The following is a 20,531-nucleotide window of genomic DNA, read 5'->3' on the forward strand; positions in this document are numbered from 1 at the left end:
AGTGGAGTATTTAGAAAGGATACTGTATGACAGGAGGGTAGAGATTTACGACGGAGGATAAAGGTGATCTGAAGGGATTTGTCAGGATTTATTTTGTTCTCCAGTTTTGACAACATTCTTCAATAGATGTTATGTGTGTCTGTAGTGTTTGTGAGCCAATAAAACAAATACAACAAATAATGCTATAAATTGTATTTAATACATCTAAGGAGAGCGATTAAAGTAATGCAAGACAGAAAATGTTAAAAACAGGTGAAATATAGTACCCGCAGTAAAGCTCGTTGAAAAGACATGACTTTATCTCAAATAGATGTTTCTATTTCAGAGTAAATTAAATTAATCTAGGCGTGGTAAAAGTGGCCTAAATCAATTTCAAAATATTCTATAGTGTGTACAACATTTATATCGGCAATTTTCTGACTGCACTACCTGTTTTCCCAACCAAAGTTTGCTCCCTGGATGGTTAAGGAAAGAAATATAGGTCCTTGTGCGTCCGCTGACCCTGGACAGCCACAATCTGTGGATCTAGACCAGGGATTCCTGAAGTGGGCGCCACCGCCCCCTGGTGGGTGCTTTAGCGATTCAGGGGGGCGGTAATGGCCACAGGTGTATTTGGGGGCGATAAATAACTATATAATAAGTTGTCACGGTCAACAATATTACTGCTGACGAAAATAGAGATGAGGATTACTAAATTGGTAGCAGCACACCAGGTTCATCCTTCGCATTAAGATGGTTTCGAATGTTTTAACTTTTTTTCATATTACATTATATTTTCAGTTCAATAAATAGTTTTATAATTCAAAAGTGCAATGTTTCTAATTTACACCTTTCCTTCTCTAACAGTTCTTGCTATATTTTACGAAAAAGGTAGACATATAAATACATTTATATTTCTCATTAACTTCTATTAAAATTGAAAAAAAATAACCAGGTGGCGCGAAGTAATATTCTTCTTGGAAAGGGGCGGTGTGAAAACAAAGTTTTGGAACCACTGATCTATACGGATTCGTCCCTTAAGTGACAGGAAACTACCAAACCTACCCAAAAACGGGATTTGGATTATGGAACTATGAGTACCCCGCAGCTGAACCATAGTACGATTTGAAGCAACGTGAAGTTGGAATCGCCCTCTGAGATATCTGTGTTCCGGCAAGCAGCAATGCCTCTAAAAAGGCCACATAGTGTGCCCAAAGATCTTCATGGTGTGAAAAAAAAAATGAAATATACACATAACTCAAATAGAAGGGTCTTGATATCTTATTACATTAGATTAAAGCAACCAGAACCAGATAGGGAAACCACTGTCTATTTTTAGAGGCTTCGAGTTTTTTTTAATTCGTTTTATTGCCGAAGATTGAACGTTTACAAGCAGAACTAACTATGTACAACTAATAATTTGCATTATGTTTTCTCAAAATTTTCATTCTGATTTTTTAATTATTTCTTAAATTGCTTGTTACAGCAATGACAAAATTCAAGATCCTAAGAATTTGATCAATGCTTGTTGCTCTAAGCCAAGTAACTTAGTATAGTATTGTGTGGAGGAGAGTAACTGGCTATGTTACTACAAAAAATAGTCAACTGATACTTGAAGTCGTTAGATTCATAATGAAAATGGTTGGAACGTTTTATATTCGGCTTAAATCATTTTAGCAAAGTTGACCATAGATTAGTTGTAATGTGAATAGATCGACAAGAATGGCGCAGTACCAATCCATTAACAATTCGCAATGCTCATCTTACCTCTTTGGAACGGCACAATTTAATACCATTAGGGAGGAGTTAATCTCTGATTGAAGTGAGTAGCAACAATGAGAATATCGATGGAAGAGTTTCCACAATCGAACGTCTGTGCCAATAAGCAGCAAAATAGATTGAAAGCCTTCACCTTACTCTGAAGGGAATCCCGAACCAATATAAGAAAGAAAAATAGGGCCATGCATTGTTAGCAGGGACCTTGAATACAAATAAATATTTCAACTTTTGTTAGGTTGTCCAATTTCTGTCCACATATAAAGAATTAATACAAATTTTAAAAAATATTGATATCTCGTTGCTAGGAAAAAAATTTGGGTATATGAAAAACTATTCTGAGGAACTATTAGACGTACAGATGCCTAATAGTACCTAAATCAAAACTAGCGAATATACTATAATATTGTTCGTAACGTTATAAATTAATTGGCAAGATATTGATTTTTCATAATTTGGAAAAAAAGTTACTTATTGAAAAACTGTATCTCGAAAAAATTAATCAAGAAAAAAAATTCTGTACCGCTACAATCCATGAAGGGTCCTATCACGCACGGCCGTGATTTTTACTCATTTAAAAGGTACTCACCATAATGAAGCTGGATGGACCTTGAAGGGCTCCCGAATCCACAGGGGTGACTCACGGCAACAGTAAACCAGAAAATAATTATCTACCATGGCTGGATTCGAACCCGGGTATTTTGAGTTAGTAACTCAATGTTTAACCATTGAGTTACCCACTTCCACAATCTCGATTAATATTGAATGTTAAGTGCTCCGTTAGAGATAATATTTTAGAAAATTTACTCTACTTTAAGTGAATGAACGACAATTTTTTCAATGTCTTAGGCATTTTTAAGGATATGGACCACTGAAGAAAAAATTAGCGAAACTTTTGAGTTTTTCTATAATAAAATAAACTTTAGGAAGCGTGTACCTTACATACTTACTTTTTAATCTATTGCTTATACTGTCTATATAAAAAGTGAATTTTTTTCAGAACAGAAAGTAATATAATAATAATAATTACTCGAAATAACTCAATATCAATTTTTTGTAACTTCTGGAACATCCTCCATTTTTTAATCCACGTAACCATCGTTAGCGAAGTCACCAATTATGACCCTTAATTGTATATAGTTTTCAGTAACGGGATCAAAAATTGGAGTGAAATAATTTATTTTTTTCTCCTCTTGACTGATAGTATGATATATAATATATCGATAGACATATGACTCTTCATATGACCAGGGATCCTTCTAGCTTTCTTAACAGTATTACTCTCCAGACTCCAGAGACATTAGCAGAGAAGTAGTGCCTGGAGAGAAGATGAAGGGTCATCAGATCCCCTCCTGTAAGGGCGAGCTAAGGGCCAACAGTTTTTACTGGAATTAGTTGCCTCCGAGTCACAGTCACAGCTCACTGTCACAGCAGTCCTTGTTTCGTCACGTTCTCTTTTTGTGTCATTTGTAAGGCTGAGTACTCGCTCTTCTTCACCGCTTCTTTTCTTATTTCGTTCCTTCCTTCTAAGGTTAATTTATTTTGATTTATATTTCTCATTAACTTCAGTGAATTATATTTTTTTCCCTGGAGAAATTTCCTCTAGTAATATAAGAAACATGTAGCCACATTGAAGAAGATTAAAAAAGTATGATAAATAAATAGGTAAATATGTATAGTTTTTTCACATTTAAAAAATGTTTCTTTTTTTCATTTTTCATAGTCCCTTATTTTATTTTCTGAAAAATATTTCCTTTTATACAGATTTCTCTTTCTAGATGCAAATATTTCGATAAAATCGACTGTCCAAAAAGACCACTTAATAGAATTGTTTTTTCCGATTTTTTCAAAAACGCCTTAAATGGTTATGATTAAACTCGGCATATCAAGCTATAATTAAATGGTATTATCCTCATTGAAATATTTTGATAGAGCTTAATTGGCGAATTTTTCATGATGGTTTCCTCTAAAATACCTTTAATTTTTTTTCATCGATATAACTAACCATCTAACATTGAATAGTAGTGACACATTGACTCATGTCTTTAATAGTAGTGAAACATGGATAAATAAAACCAATAAGGATCTGATAATTAACATTATAAAATATGAGGAAAAATATAGATCTATTATGTACCTTTTAAAATCCAAAAATTTTGGAATAAATAATATTTAGGTAAGAAAGTACTGGATAATGACGAAAAACGAATAGTAAAAAGGCCTATTCTAAGGAATTTTAACCTGCTGGGCGCATGCGCAGAGTGTTATTCCGTTACTTGTACCATAGTTAATAAATACTAAGCTTTTAAATAAATTTAAACTTTATACAAGTCGTTCAGAAGACTCCATAAGATCGTTCTTCATATTATCAATATTGATTCAATTACAATTTTGCATTGCATAAATGGATAAGAGCAGAATGTAAACTTAGTTTAAACAAAAAAAAAAAATGGAGCGGTGCGCATCACACAACTATCACTTACTAACTTACTTCCGTCCCTAAGTTTTGAGTAGATTTGTGAGCTCGTGTTCAAGTTAGCACCATTTTTTGTGAATTTCCGAAAAATATTTAAGATCTGAAAAGGGGAACATTTTGAACAAAATATTTTTATTTATCTGTAGCTTAAAAAATAGATATATAGGCTTCTTGAGATAAAAATAACAGATATTAACTTTTTTCCAGCCAAGATTACAACAGTTTAACAAAAGAATTCGAAATTTTGCCCAATGAAAGTACTTTCTCTTAATATATATTCCATATATAATACTTTATACTTTAAGAGTTAATCTTTCAACTGAATATTTAGAATAATTTAATTAGAATTTAGATAATTATGAAGGAAAAGTATGGCCACCGCTAATAATACGGTAATATCTGATTTGAAAAGGACGAAAATTAATTTTAAATCAAAGCAGGGGATTAGTGAAAGTTTTGTCTTGTGCGCACCGCGCCTTTTTTTATTTTCTACAAAAATAAGAGCTTGCCTACCTTTGCTTGGGGGAAACGAAAAGATTCAATTTTTCTTTCTTTTTTAATACGGGCCCAATTTTTTTTATGGTTTAAAGAGAATTTTATTATATTCCAAGTATAAAATTGATCATAAAATGCATACGTTTTCAAAAGGCAAATGAAATTTATTCATTTTTCATAATCTTTTTTCTGTTTTTCTTGAGGATATCTTTGAAACATGATAAATTGAAGCACTCGAAGAATAATAGTTAGAACAGTTGGAAAACACGTTATTTGACTATAGTGCAAAGGTTGCTTGATTTTTCAATACCTAAAACATTCTTACATTTTTATTCATCTTAGTAACAAGAAGCGGATGGAAAGTGGCGTACGTACAAAGTCCAATAACATTTGAAAAAAAAATAATTTCAGTAATTGTTGAAGTAGTGTTAGAGATTCAGTGAATCCTTAGTAATACTCCAGAGTCTGTGGGAGAATATATTTGTGTCGGCTGCATAGGATGTTATTATTATGTTTAGGCAAACTGCTACATAATGTACAGCAATGTTGTGTTAAGTAGGATGAAGTGTTGGTAATAAAATTACTATATTAACAAAATAACATCGGGCACCATCAAGTAGCTTACATACAGAACGGTCAGGCATTAATTATGGAAAAATAAGATGTTCCACCTTTGAAATAATGATAATAAGTGTCCAATTATTAAAGATTTGCGATCACTGGCGGTATAAGAATAACATTTTAAATTGTTTCAATTCTACTTTATAAGCTATTCTAATTGTACAATAGTATACTCAAATTATAGACAGTAAATTCATTTGTAAAAGAAAGTAGTTATTTACAAAATAGAGAAGAGATGAATTTATCGAAATACCATTCAACAACTAAATTTTGTAACTGTATATATATTATTATTTTATACTTCGTTGCCTCTTCAAATAACCTATACTTCACAAAAAGAAGATGGTCCGGGTACGATCAAAATACCTCAAATAGAAAATAAATTATTTATTATGAGCCACGGTACAGGGCTTCGTCAGGTCTAAAAAAGATACAAACAGTTTTAACTGGGGAACAGAGTATAAGAATGCGATAACTTTTTTTTTTTAAATTTACAACTGTATATTACATAATACAAAAGTATACTGAGGTTAAAATTATGTAAAATTTATATAAAATTGAACAAAGCAACAAAATCATTTTTAACCACATCATAGTTTATTTTTATTTCATGTTATTATTCCTATTCTGTTACTTAACTTTAGTTGATATCACCACCCTTGAAGAATGGTGCCAAAATTGGAGGATTAAAATTAATACCAATAAATCCCACCAAATCACATTTACCCTTCGTCGTAAACCAATGACCTCTTGCCCTACAATATCCTTTAATAATACCCCACTTATTCCTGTCGAACAGATCCGTTACTTAGGACTACATCTCGACAAACGACTGACACGGAATCCTCATACAAGACTGAAAAGATAGGAAACTGCTCGTCGATTTCGAGTATTACAACATTTTCTAGACAAACGGTCTAAATTGCCAATTCATTACAAAAAACTGATCTACATGACTATTATACGGCTGGACATACGGACTGAAGCTTTGGGGCTCCACTAAAACAGTTACCATTCCTTCCATGGAAAACTTCCCAACCACCCAAATCCACTTGTTTCTAACCTGCCTTCGCCTTCATTTCCTAATTATCCTTCTAGACGTCTGAAAAGAAGATGGCCTCGAGATCTTCTCCTCTAAAAATTTTAGTTGTTTGTATCTTATTTACCCCTGATGAAAACTTGCAACGTGGGACGAAACGTTGACGCATAAAAAAATAGTTTATTTTCAATTTGAGTTAGTTTTACACACAACGATCTTCCAATACCTTTACTTCATTTTTTTGTTTTTGTTTTTTAAGTAAGTTAAATATTTAGTTTTAACTTTATAAATGATTTCAAAAATGTTAGCTTGTTACCCATTGCAGTCTCTATAGTGACTCAATAATGATATGTGTTAGAAACAAATATTTTATTTTATTTTCATTATTTCTGTAGGTTATTTTGGCACGTACTGATATATGTTGCCATCAGGTCGGAACACATTAGTTATACTTTGCTGTATAAATAAATTAAAAAATGACCTTCCAAATTGGAATTGAAAATTGGCGAACAGTCTGAAGGCTGCTAAAATCCATATAATAAAGATACTGGCCAATAGGACAGCAAAAGTGGCGATTTCTGAAGGAATTCCATATCGCGGAGTGCCTGTCGATGATTTAATTGCCCTCAGTAAGCAGCGAATTAAATTGGAATGGAGACAAACGTGGGAAAATGTTTCTGATAAAAAATTTAGAGAAATCAGAAGTGACTTCTCAACTTGGATATCATCAACTAGAAATATGCACAGAGAGAAGGTGATTTTGACGCGCCTTCGAATAGGTCATACGTGCCTGACCCATGGTTATCTTATGGCCCGCGATTCTCCACCTATACGCTGAACATGCGGAACAGGATTACTGCTAAACACATTTTGACTGAATGCCAAGCATAAAACTCCCTCAAATGTTTATATCGAGATCCATTCCATCTTGCAGGATAACAAACAAACCTTTGATAAACTTTTTGATTATCTCCAACATTCCATCTGGACCATAAAGTTTAATAAAATTTTACCACAGATTGGAATAGTTTCATTTTCCAATATAATCGTAACTATGAATCAGGACACTTATTCAGTGTAATCGTAGTCATGAATCCCGTACATGAAGGGTACAGCTCAAAAGTCTTAAATTACAAGTATATCCTCTACTATTTCGGAAATTAAGGCAATAATGACCCATATGTGGTTGGTGCCTTAAAATAATTAAATAAAAAATAAATGTAAGAGTGAAAAATTTTCTTTCGGAAATAAATAATTTGATATAGCAACTACTTCAGCAATTCTAGCCTAAGTTGCGGTTGTTTTTGTTTCCCAGTCGACAGGATATGAGAAGTGTAATTGGTGCGATTACTGAAGACAGAAATAGACCAGCTTTCGACTCAATAGCATTTGATAAGGAGTCATTAGAAATGTTCTATATCGGAGAGGAGAGAACCGACTTTGAGAGAAATGTTGGGAACGGGGTCGTGAGAAAAAGGAACGGACTGTAATGTTACACAACTCGCTGCACGAACGATCTCAATGTTGGAACTCTAGGGCGCTGTAATTTTAGTCGCAATCATCTCAATATTTTAAATTAATCCGGTGCATTTTTACTTTTATTTACCAACATATTGCCAGTTGAGAATGATAGCGGCTATAACAATACTTGATTTTCACTATCGTTGAATATTATGAATTCCATTTTTCAATGGGTAAAAACGTTTTGAGGTTCTCTGAGTCCAAATATCTCAAAATAGTATGTGAGTGTGTGTGAAACAGCCTAGTTTAAAAATAAAAAATTGTACTAAACTGAAATTAAGTATTTAAGATACTGGACCTTAACATGTCCACTGGTACTTAACATGTCTGGAATATTATGGAATTTGTTTCGTTAAAATGGACTACTCGGAAGTATCACTTCGTGTTAATGATTGGACACTTGGTTGTCATTTTCTCCAAAATAGCTCTACTTAATTTAATTTTACTTGCCATGACAATGCAAAATCTAGTTTTCTTTACCATGAGGAAGGTAGAATCCTGAATGAAACAGTTTGACTTGAAATTCTTTGAATAAAGAATTTTCAAAAAAGCTTCCAGAAAAATACCTTTACTGTACATTGAAATAATTAAATCTTTCATTATTGGTGCTATTAAAAAAAAAAGATTGATATAAAATGTGAACAAAAAATCATAATGAACTAAAGGAGAAAAATAAATGTTTCCATGTTTCCCTGGTTGTTATAATTAGTCATAACTTTTTAGGTATTGCCATAATAACAGTGAAAACACAACAATATATTAATCGTTGGTCTTTTACCTAGCAAATTAGGTAATATAAATATAGTGAGGGGAAGTATTGTCATCGTGAATACAATTTAGTTTAAACTCAAAGAAGAGTCATGTAGGAATCGCAGGGAATGGAGTGGCCAATCATGCTGCAAGAGAAGCACTCGCGCTTCTGGGACGGGGTAAAGCAATTTTAACTCCATCAGAAATGAGCAAACCCCTTGAAAAGGAAATCATAGATAAATGGCAATATTTGTGGAGTGAACTAATAATTGAAAACTGAAAGCCTTTACTCCTTGGGCTTTCAGTTTTCAAATTATTAAAAAAGACGTCAAGCTCTGCGGTACTTCCAGGCGTACATATCGTAGAGAGGAGGTCGTTCTGACCAGGCTAAGAATAGGTCACACGAGGCTCACTCACTCCTATCTTATTTCAAAACAAAGGCCTCCGACAGCCAGTATTGCAACAAAACTTTAATAATTAGCCATATTTTTCATGAATGCCCATATTTCACATCACATCTCAATAGCTAAGGATTAAACCCAGTTATTTCAAAAACCCTCGGAGACGATGATAAAAGAATAGAATTGGTGTTTCAGTTTTTGAAATCAAAAGATTTGCTAACAAAAATATGACATTGAACGGGGAAAATAAAATAATAATAAAATAAACAAATACATAGATAAATAATCAAACTAAAAAATAAATAAAATAAAACAAAGCCACTAAACAAAAACAAACAAACTGTAAAATATGGTTTGAAAAAAAAAAGAAATCTCCACGGTTTAATTCAAATCCATTGTGTTAGTGTTTGTGTAAAGATATAGTTCCTTATTTATTTGATAACAGACCAACATAAACAAATCTGACATTTCATTCTAATCTATATTCTTAGATATATTTCTTATTCTAATATTGATAATTAGTATTTTGATATTTTAAACACTTACGACAATTCTGGAACTCATCCTCTCCTTTTTCACAGTCTTTCTGATAATTACACACTAAAAGGCTGGATATACACTTTCCATCGGGGCAAGCAAACATCCCTGGACCACATGACGTTGTGGAATCTGAAAAAATTGAGCAATATTAGATTAATTGAATATTAATTATATGATTTTTAAATAAAATGGAATATCAAATATTATTTCAATAGAAATCAAAGGTAAAAGCACATTCAAAATGAAAGAACAATTATGAAAAAAACATTGTAATTTATATTAAGATGTTAAATCAAGAATTTAATGTATTTATTTTACAAAGATAAATAATTACATTAAAACAGTTACACTAAAAAAATATAATTTTAAAAATATATAGTGAGTCAACCTAATCTACATATGCAATAAGGAACCAACCAAAAGGTTTGTGAAATTTTGTTTTATATTAAAAATAAATACATTTATGGATCGTTAGTATATAATAAATGAGCATGAATCGGTAGTTTTGGCAGTTTCTGCCGTACTATAAAAGTCAGACATGGCTAGGAAAGGATTAATTTTTTTTTTAATTTTTCGAAAACCAGATAGCGTTTAGGTCCAACATTCTGTATCTAAGCCAATACTAGTCCGATTTTGTTGTTTTGTCTTTTGTTTCGAATATAATTTAATAATCTTCCGAATGATGAACAAAAAATGCATAGATTAGGAGCAAATAAAATTTACTTTTTGTCTGTTTTTTTTTTGTTTTTTTTTTTGTTTTTTTTTAATATGTTTTTCAATACTTAATTTAATTTAGAACTCAATATAACGCTTAGAAACTGTGAATGACACTGAAAAAAGATGAACTGTGGAATGTAAAAACCTAATTTAGGCAATGCTGCATATTTGATATTATTAGGTGACCTGCAAGCTTAATTAGCAGTTGGAATTAATAGGATTGTGTGTGTTCTAATAGATGGTGAGCTGCTATTGTGCAAACTACAATAGAAGAACAAAAAGTAGAAAAAAAGGTGGACTGAGTTGATAGCTTGCGGTCATCATTTAGCAGCAACTGAGCCTTTTCTGATGCCACCATTGGTCCGTTGATTATCTTGTCATCAGCCAATCCCAGTCCAGATTAGGAACCGTTTTGTAGAACGACCAATCGAATTCCTCGGCACATAAATCTCAACTCTCTCTAAACTACAACTAGAAACAACCAGCAACTAGTTGAAGATAATAAGTTGTTCCAAGAGAATAAAAAGTTGGAAACATACAGTTTGAATAATACTCCCATATTAATAATAATAATAATAATATATATAATAATAATCCCATAATAATACTCTAGATTAATAAAACAATAAAATATGAAGTTGGAATAAAAACTTGAAAGATCAACACATATAGAACAAAAATAACAATAATAAAAGACCAAATACCTATATTTATATTATTTTTAATGTTTCTATTTTTAAATTTTACAAAAAAAAAAAAGTGTACAAAGTATGTACTTCAGTATGGTTTCCTTACAATTTTTATTGGGTTAATAATTACCTATATTTTAAGGTTAATAATTGGCGTAAGCGAAAATAGCGAATGGAATTAATAAAATTTGTATAAATAACATAAATTATATCCATTAATGTCTCAAATTATTTTTATTAATATTTTAATTGTCCAATGTTTCGGCCAACCTGGCCTCAAGGACTATATTAACAATAAATTTACACCTCACATCCAAACTATTAAAATAATATTTTGCGGGCTATTCTGTCTAGATCTAATTATTTTTGTCAAATTAACCTATTTTTTCACTCTTTCATTTAATTCTAAAACTTTTAACTACAAACTATCCTACACTACTATCAATCACTCATCTACAATCAAGAATTGGTTTTTACCTTAAATGGATACAATTTATTTTATTTGAACAATAAATAATTTAATCATTAACATAAAACATAACATTAAATAATAAACCAGTCTCGAAGAAGTAATATGATTATATATAAAGTTTGATAAAATGTTTAATGGAAAATTTTCATAGTAATTCACATATTTAAGTCAAATTTGGGCCTAATCGGACGAGCCCTTTTCGAATAATAGGACTGTCGTGAAGAACATCTAGTAATCACATGGATGATTGAAGCAGTGCTTGGGATTTGAAAAACTGTTGATGGAGGGAATGGCATATAAATCAGAATTAAAAATTGTTCTACCAAGTCGTCAATGATTCTGGGTACAATAAAAACAGTTAAATAAAATTGTGTTTTAGTTATATTTGTAAAAAATAGACACCATTTACCTCCAAAGTACATATATTTAAATTGCCCAATTTAATTAACCACCATTTGATACTGACATGAACTTAATGGCAGTAAGAGTAGAATAAATTTATTATTGAATCAATGAACGATAATGAGAAGTGAGTAGCTCTTCTATTGACTTTATTAGCCAACTTAATTAACCCAAGCCCTTTCCTCTATAATTAAACTCTTCCACTTCAATTAACAAAATTAAATTCATTATTTAAAGTTTATTATCGAACTTAAGTTTAATACTTCTAACTTTTATTAAAATATTAGTTCATAAAAGATAATGGGTTTCTCAACTACTATTGATTTAATCAACGATTGAATTTATTATTAATTAAATTCGCTTTAATTTATTTCATCAATCACGGTAGAGGTCCTAGAATCTATAATTATTTCAGTTCTGAGAGTCTGCGGTTATAGTGCCCCCTTACTCAGCATTAACTAATGTCAGAGCCGTTAAGAGAGAAGCGCTGGAATGTCCAGGAGTTTTGATCTGGCACAAAGTGAGAAAAAAAGCGCGGTTCTGACTTCAAATGGTTGAGTGCAAATAGTTAATTAGCAAAACGATTGTTTAAAACATATGTATAACTCGACAAGGAATCAATCGAAAATTATTAAAAATGATTCATTCTTAGTCTGATTCCTTGGAATATATTTTGACACTAAGCATAAAAAGAAAAAGAGATAGAAATGTATCTAAGTTTTAAACCACCAACAAATTCTTCAAATAAATAATGTTTTACATTAATACACAATCAGTGGAAAGAAGTTGAGTATTGATATCTAGTATTTATTTATTTATTATTATCATCATATTTTTATTCTTTTTTGACCTTTTTTTTATTCTCACCTTAGTTCCTTAGGTTTGCATCTCTTAATGCGTATAGTTTTTATTTCTCTTATTTCTACTTTTTTTTTTTTTTTTTTTTATATTTTCATATAATTTTTTACTTAAATTTACATATTTTCAACACCAACTTAGTTTGCTTCTTTGTATCTTATTATCTTACATTTTAAACATATTTTTAGTTGCTTTACACCTTTTTTTTAGCCAACGTTGAAAAATAAATAGTTATTAACTATTGTTTGTTCATTTTTTATCGCATCTCAGACCATCCCCTTCATATTCAGAAAAATGCAGTCAATCATTTATATAAATAAAAACTAAAAATGCCTTAGATAGCTTATGTTATGTAAAATATTTATTAATTTATTGTTTTTTTTTTTATTATATTTTCATTAATTTACTTTTCTTATGTTTGTATATTTTTTACACCTTACCTTTTCATTTTCAAATATTTTTAGTTTTTGTATCTTGCTTTCATCCCCAATGAAGTCCTGAAAAGTGAAACGAAACGTTTGAGCTCTCTAAATATTTTTGTACTACAATAATATTTCTCTTTGACCAGAGGCGGACCATCCCCTTACATTAGTTACACATGGTCAATTGACGATCTTGTAACATATTATTGCTATTAGATTTTTTATTACGTTTAAAAATAGTCTGCACAAGAACTTTAATTAAATAATTTTAATTTTAATACTTTGAGAAAAAAAAAAATTGTTTTCAATAAACAGAACCTAAATGAAATAACGCAGCTAAAAATTTAAACATACATGAGGTTTAATAGAGATGATGCATGTTCTATGTAGTTAATTATCGGTAATGTACTTCATTAATATTATCACTAGAGTGACACACTAACAAGGAATTATAATTAAATCTAATAATGTAGAGTACAGAAGAACCAATGTTATCCAGCATGAGGTGTATTAAAGGTCCTAAATCCGTTTAGTTAATTTGAAATTTATGAATAAAATAATTCGTAATATATTTGACAATTGTATAAATAAAATTAATACAGTTTTTAATTAATTAATTAAGGATTGGCATAAAACATAACTAAAAAAAATCCGGTGCGGTGCTCGCATCACATAACTTTCTCTTATCACCCAACATACGTCCTCAGATTTAGTATAGAATCGTTGATTTTTTCGCTGTTGTAATTGTCGAAGAAAAAAAAAATATATAAACACCAGGTAAGGGGAAAATCATAAACAAAAAATTGTAATTTTTCTGTTGTTTAAAAAATTCGTGTCTCTGATTTATTTAGACGGGAATAATGAATATGAATTTTTTATCCGGCCAAGAATACATTAGCTTAACAAAAGATAACGAATCCGTAATGCAATCGGAAAAGATCGAGTGTTATCGGTTTTTCGGGTTAGAATCGAATATTTCTACTTTTCCTTTTCTCTGGCTTAGTTATTCATAAAATTATTTACTACTTTGTTTATTATTCCTAACTAATTGAACTATAAATTTTGTTCAAATAAAAAAAATTAAAGGTACTTAAATGTATAAATAATTAAAGACATTAATTTCAGAAACTACCTGTACTATTAAAATTCTGTTCTTGCTAGACAGACTGTTTATTGAAGAAGGCTTAGGACAATACAAAATATGTGGGCAACCCCCGGCCCGCTGTAAGGTTTGATCGAGGCCCATGAGAGAGGTGGCGATCATAAAAGAGTGAGACGGCAAAGGCTTTGGATGTTTGTCGTCTCACTGGCGGCGCAACAAAAGATTATTGCTTCTCAATAGTACCACACTAGACAATTTTAGATCATTCCTTCATTTTGCCTATATAAGCGGGAGGGAACTTTAGTTCAGTTCTGCGCAAGGTTCTCAGTTCTCACCTAACCTTATAATGCCAAAAGGCAATCCAAGGTATCATTAACACCCAGATATACATATAGCATACCTCCTATATGTATGTACCAAATATTCAATAACATCATTACAGGAGGGTATGAAAAAAAAAAAGTTCAGTTCTGTCTGAGCTACCGAGGTGATAACTTGTGCAGTCAATTTGCATTGTGACTTTGTGTGCACGAATTATACTTTGTTATTAAGTGTATCGAACGAAAATGATGTCTGGTGGAAAAAAACGAAAAGTAGTTGCAAAGGGTCGCCAGTTTCAAGAAAAACGGACTGAAGAATTCTTTTTTATCTTGCACAATGGTGCGCCTATTTGTTTGATGTGCAATGAATCCATTTTAGTGATGAAAGAATTCAATATAAAGAGGCATTACTCAACTAAGCATCCTATGCTGCAATCATTGTTATGTAAAATTAAATTTTAACATTGCTAAGCCTTCCACGAACCATCTTGATGATGAAGTTATAATTTCGTAAAATTTGGTTTAGAGGCTTCAGTGCGTTATGTGAAAACTGTTCTTTTGTATAATGGTATGATAACACTTAGCAGAAAGAAGAATAGGTCAGGAGAATTTAGACTGAAGAAACATATTAATATATCAGCAATTGAGAGCTAAAGTGGTGTATGCCATTTTTTTTAATAATTAAAATCAGGTTTTATTTTTTTTTGGAAGAATTTAGTTGAGCCTATGAAGTAAACCATGGCCTTTAAGCATCAGGATTAGCTATAGGATATTTATCTTTTTACTTTTATTTGTTTTTTTTTTAATATTCTTCTTATTATTTCTTTCTTATCCGTAACCGTATTTACCATTCACACTTACATTTTTACCATATTTGTTTCTATTACTAATAAGTATTGTTTTACTATTTATTACTCAAGTTCTATATTTAAGATTCTATCACACATGGCTTATTATTAATTAGTTTCCTATTCGTCTTTATTAATATTTCCTTAACTTAAGTCTCTTTCTTTAAAAAAAATAAATAAATAATTTTGTTACTTTCTTTGTATATTTATTATAACTTTCTTTTGGCATCTTACAATGATTGTATCTTGTTTTCAATTAGCCCTGAAAAGTGTGGGTGAAACATGGTTTACCATTAAATGGTTATTTTTTTTTTTTTACTAATTTGTACTATTATAGACTGCTACTCCAACTATCTTCCTACAAAATAAAATTCATTTATTTAAAAAAAAAATTACTTAATTGTAGACTGAATTATCTCCATATGCCTTCAAATTGTTAGATATGCCTCTGACTGACCAGTTCTAACAAAGAAAGCTACTATTTATTAACTAACTCTTTAAATAAAGTTATAAATATCTTAAAACTCCAGTTTTGATTTACAGCACGTTTGCACCGAACGGCTCATATAATATACGAGTACATAAATGCCTATACATATATATCTCAGCAATATTGTCTATTCTCAATTATATCTGAGTATGACAATGCCTGAATGGCCAGCCTTGCTCTCATTATATCCTATATAAACCCGCAGGACAATGGTTGTCCCCCGAGGAATACCCTCTGGAACAGGACTGAACTGGAGAGGTTGCAGGATTAATTAGATGACCGTAGTTCATTAGTGGGGACAGTTTTGTCAAACAGTTGACCTACCATGATTCCTGATTGTGGCAGTCTGCTGAGAACAAGTTTGCACAAAGATCTTCATCGCTTAGTTAGTCGTAACATGTGGCCCAGGGCTCTTTTGAACTAGACGGAATGGGGAAGAATGTAAGATGCTGTTGAAAATTGTTTTCCGTTTATCAATTATTAGCACTTTTTCCGCGAGAAAGAAACGAATTTTCTCAAGCATTAGTATATTTTTAGATTATTTTAAATCTTCGTTATAGTCCAAGAGGAAAAAAGAGTATTTGTTTCATTCCAATTTTTGATAACCTTAATGAAATTATCACCAGTTAAGAGTCAAAATTGATGATTCTGTCAACTATACTTAGGAGAAATATAAATGGTTGCTGTTCCAAAGATAAAGTTCTTTTAAGTAAAAAAAAATTTCTATGGTTTACTTTTTGCCAAGACTATACAAAGGATACAATAAATTACAGTAAAAATTAAAGATCGAAGTATTTAGATGCACGCCCCTTGAAGTTTATTGTATTGTAGAAAAACCTAAAATTTTCGTTCAGTTTCTTTCGATTCTACATATACTTAAAACTATATACAACACTAAAAACCTTCATAGCAAATTATTTATAGTAGAGTACATTCTCTGAAATATGAGCTCTAATAGACACCTCTACGTCTGATAGTTTCTGATTCATAGTGTTTCATAAAGCAAACGTTTTTTCAAAACTTCAAAAAATAAAGGTTTTTTAAAATTTATTTTGGCAAATAAAAAATATTTCTTTTATGGTGACAGACCTAAGCAACTACTTTTTAGAAAATTCAACTATCTTTTATTTGAGCGCTGTACAACTTATGATTCCTGAGATCTATAGTTTTTTATAAATCGAAAATTGTGTCAGAGATCAACCACTTAATAATTTATTTTGGGAAATATACCGAAAAGTACTACTCTTACGAAGACAAAAGTTAAGAACAACTTTTATAGGACATTAAAATGCTTAATTAGAATAATGTCACGTCTATAAGTCTAATGATTCCTAAGATATAGTTATTCTAAAATAAATTCACTATTGATTCTAATTTACTATACTGAACAGATTTGCTATACTTTATGATGTTCTATTAGGTAGTTTAGTATTGTAGGTAGTTTTAAGAGTTTTGAATGAAGAAGTTAATTTTTCTAACGTTCTGATACAGCAGCTATTTTTATTTCCCTCAACGATGTTGGCAGACACCACCAATTTTGACGATTAAATAAACATAGCTTTCATTAAACTAATCAAAAAATTGTGGTGAAATAATTGCTTTTGTTTTCTCTCTGGATCTTGGACTATTAAGATAGTATTATTTCATTTATTCACTATACACTTAAAATTAATAAAAAAAAAAATTTTCTTTTAGATGTAATTAAAATCTTACGTAAAATCTTTAGTGATTCATACTTTGTCAGAAATAAAGTCATCCATAAAGACCTTGAAGTTTCATATGTATACTTCAATAATAAACTCTCTGGCAACCTGAACCCTGGAAAAATATTGGTAGAAAGTGGATTTTTAATATCAGTACCGAACCTTAAGTTTGTCTGAGTCATTATTGATGTTGAATTATTTCATAAAAAAACCGCTTAACCAATTACGATGCTAGGTGATGCATTTCAAATAAACAAATTTCAGCTTTACGTTATAGTTTAGATTTAGATTTTCTATGAAGTATTATAATGGTTCAAGAAGTAAAATCAATTAATTCAAGATTGTTAGCACTTGGGGAGAATGGAAGCAATTAGGCCTGGAGCTAAGATAAAAGTTAATTGGTTCAAAAAGGGGTGGAGGGAGGAGAGGAAGAAGACAACTTAAACTTGGGTCCTTCAACTCTCAAAGGTCCTCACAGGAAGAAGAGGAAAGACATCGAAGGCCCTCCGCCGAAATGGCAATCACAAAAGTTCACCGAGATAATCTGAGGGAGACAATTAAACTTCCTTCAGGCATCTTAAAGGAGTAGAGTAATATCAAAAGGAAAATAGGCTCAAGAGGATTAAGGCTGCCCTATCTTCCTTGTCCTCAGTCCTAGCAACAGGTGAGAACCTCCTTCCTTTCGATATTAATTCATAATTTATTAATGCATTAAGCAATGAGCTTATATTTATAGTAGTGTAAAAATCATAATAATAATAATATATTTTTTAAAAAAAGGTTTTAGTGTTATTAATATTAACTATAATTTACATTGACTTGGGGAGTCTACACACGTAGGATCAACGATTTCAACTTTAAAACATTAATGATACTAGGTCGAAACATATTAGACACTAGGTAAAATTTATTTTATATACATTTAAAATCTTAGTAAATTTTGCTTTTCATGTGTTTAATAGTTATTGTATATAAATTGTCTTAGTGTAGTTAGTCCCAATTGTTTTTTTTTGTAGGATATGAATAAATGATTGTTGAAATAAATAAAAAATCATATAAACTGAAAGTATAGTTCTATAAAGTATAGAATTGTTGGATAACAATGGGCTATTATTAGTAGTAGAAGAGAGTGGAGTATTAATATACTAATTGGATTGGTAAAGACTAACAAAAATAATATTGCCAGTTGTATTAGATATATTAAAATGTTTATAAAATCACTAAAACTAAAAGCAGAATCATGTAAAATAGATCCAAAACATCTTATAAACAGAAATCGTGACAGATTCGTTTTCCTAAAAAGCCTAAAACATGAATTTTCATTAATAAAAAAAAAGTATTTCACATTGCGGGTTAAAAAATACATTTATCAGATACCTATGATATGATACATTGTTTAAAAAAAAAGACCGACTCAGGTAACGAAATGAGCTACGTTAAACATTCTAGACAGTGTTAAAGCCTAAAAGTTTTTTTTTTGCTTGTTTGTTACGTAAACTAAGGTACATCAGGAGGTTTGTTGTGGTGCGTGTATAAATACTTTGCTGCGGTGGCATTACTACAGCATTAGCGACCACAGAACTGGATACAGGCCGATAAGGCAGTTTGCAGTCAGTATTAGCAAAGATTGGAGCGGTCTGACTTCTGTCACGTTCTCGCTCACGACACCTTCTCATCAACTGCTATTTTTGGGGCAACGCCTTTCAAGGGACCCTCGCCCATTATTTGTACCGAATCGACATTGACATCAAAACGTCCATCTTGGATGAAATTAGACTTGACAGGTGTTAGTCAAGTAGTAGTTTATGCGATATGCACACACCGACCGACCTCTTCCTTCTCCCCCCTCCCCGGCCAACTACTGTGACTATTTGTTTTCTCTTCATCGAGCTAATCTGAAACTTTTCTATTTGTTTTCTAACTAACTTAAGTAGTTCAAAATTTAACTATTTTTTTTTTGGTGTAAAGCAAATCGTTTTAGTTTTGTATATATATCTAAATATTTTATTTCATAATTCATTTTAATAACATTGTAAGAGTTAACACTCCACTATGCACCTGGTATTTAATTCAACTAGGCATGTATGGCAAAGTTTTTTCTTTTTTTTTGCATCAACAGAATAATTTATTTGTTTATATTTTAATATTAGCAAATTGTCTATCAATTGGAAAGTTTTTTTTAAATTTTTTTATGAGATTATTATCAGGTCCTCCATTTTTTTATTTCCCAAACCAGCGAATAATTATATCTGGGGAAGAGACTAGTCTTTCAATCGCGAAAAAACCCTCGCCCCAACAGGAAGGAAATCTAAATTTGAATTATTTCGGATCTTATTGCTTATCACTCATTTATTGAGCTTTGATGTTGGTTTTTCACTGGAAAATGAATTTGGTTTATTTGAAATAAGTTTTTTTCTGGATAGAAATGAATTTTGTCTGCACCTAACTCCTTTGATGGATAGCATTACCAGTAGAAGTATTAGTGACAAATATTTTTTTAGCCTGCTAAAAGTTTGTTTAGTTGTTAGTGTTCACAATCGTGGTGTGTGCTTTTAGAAGTAGGGGCACTCTTTATCAAGTGGGAGAACAATAGCCCCTTCAGTAGTTGATCTGGCCAGTGCCATCTTAAGACCCTAACTCTAGCGACCCATGAACTAAAACGAATCTGGAATGGAGTGAGAAGTACGGATGATAACATATTGAGCAGTTTTAAAAAGCGATGTACTTAAATACATTGACTTTAAGAAGTAGTTCAAGATATTGCTAATCAATAAATCTAGAAAATTACTAATTTTAAATTAGTCTTTTTAATTCTTTCGAATGTTAAATAAATTAATGATTTTAACTAGCGTATTGTTTATATAGCAAAGTTGTTGCTAAAATACTTTGAACTACGCCAGCTCTAACCTG

The 20,531-nt window shown here is 31.0% G+C and overlaps 1 protein-coding gene across 1 annotated transcript in view; it reads right to left on the bottom strand.

Moving 5' to 3' along the window:
* Window positions 1-20,531, bottom strand: part of mgl (megalin) — a 397,380-nt gene that overhangs the window by 68,928 nt on the left and 307,921 nt on the right. The window contains exon 2 of the mRNA XM_014424997.2: window positions 9,605-9,727. Within this exon, the coding sequence (XP_014280483.1) occupies window positions 9,605-9,727 (123 nt within the window). The remainder of the gene's footprint in view (window positions 1-9,604; window positions 9,728-20,531) is intronic.

The sequence above is a fragment of the Halyomorpha halys genome, unplaced genomic scaffold (genome assembly GCF_000696795.3).
Source record: "Halyomorpha halys isolate HHAL.00 unplaced genomic scaffold, Hhal_1.1 Scaffold490.1, whole genome shotgun sequence".
Taxonomy (NCBI): Eukaryota; Metazoa; Arthropoda; class Insecta; order Hemiptera; family Pentatomidae; genus Halyomorpha; species Halyomorpha halys.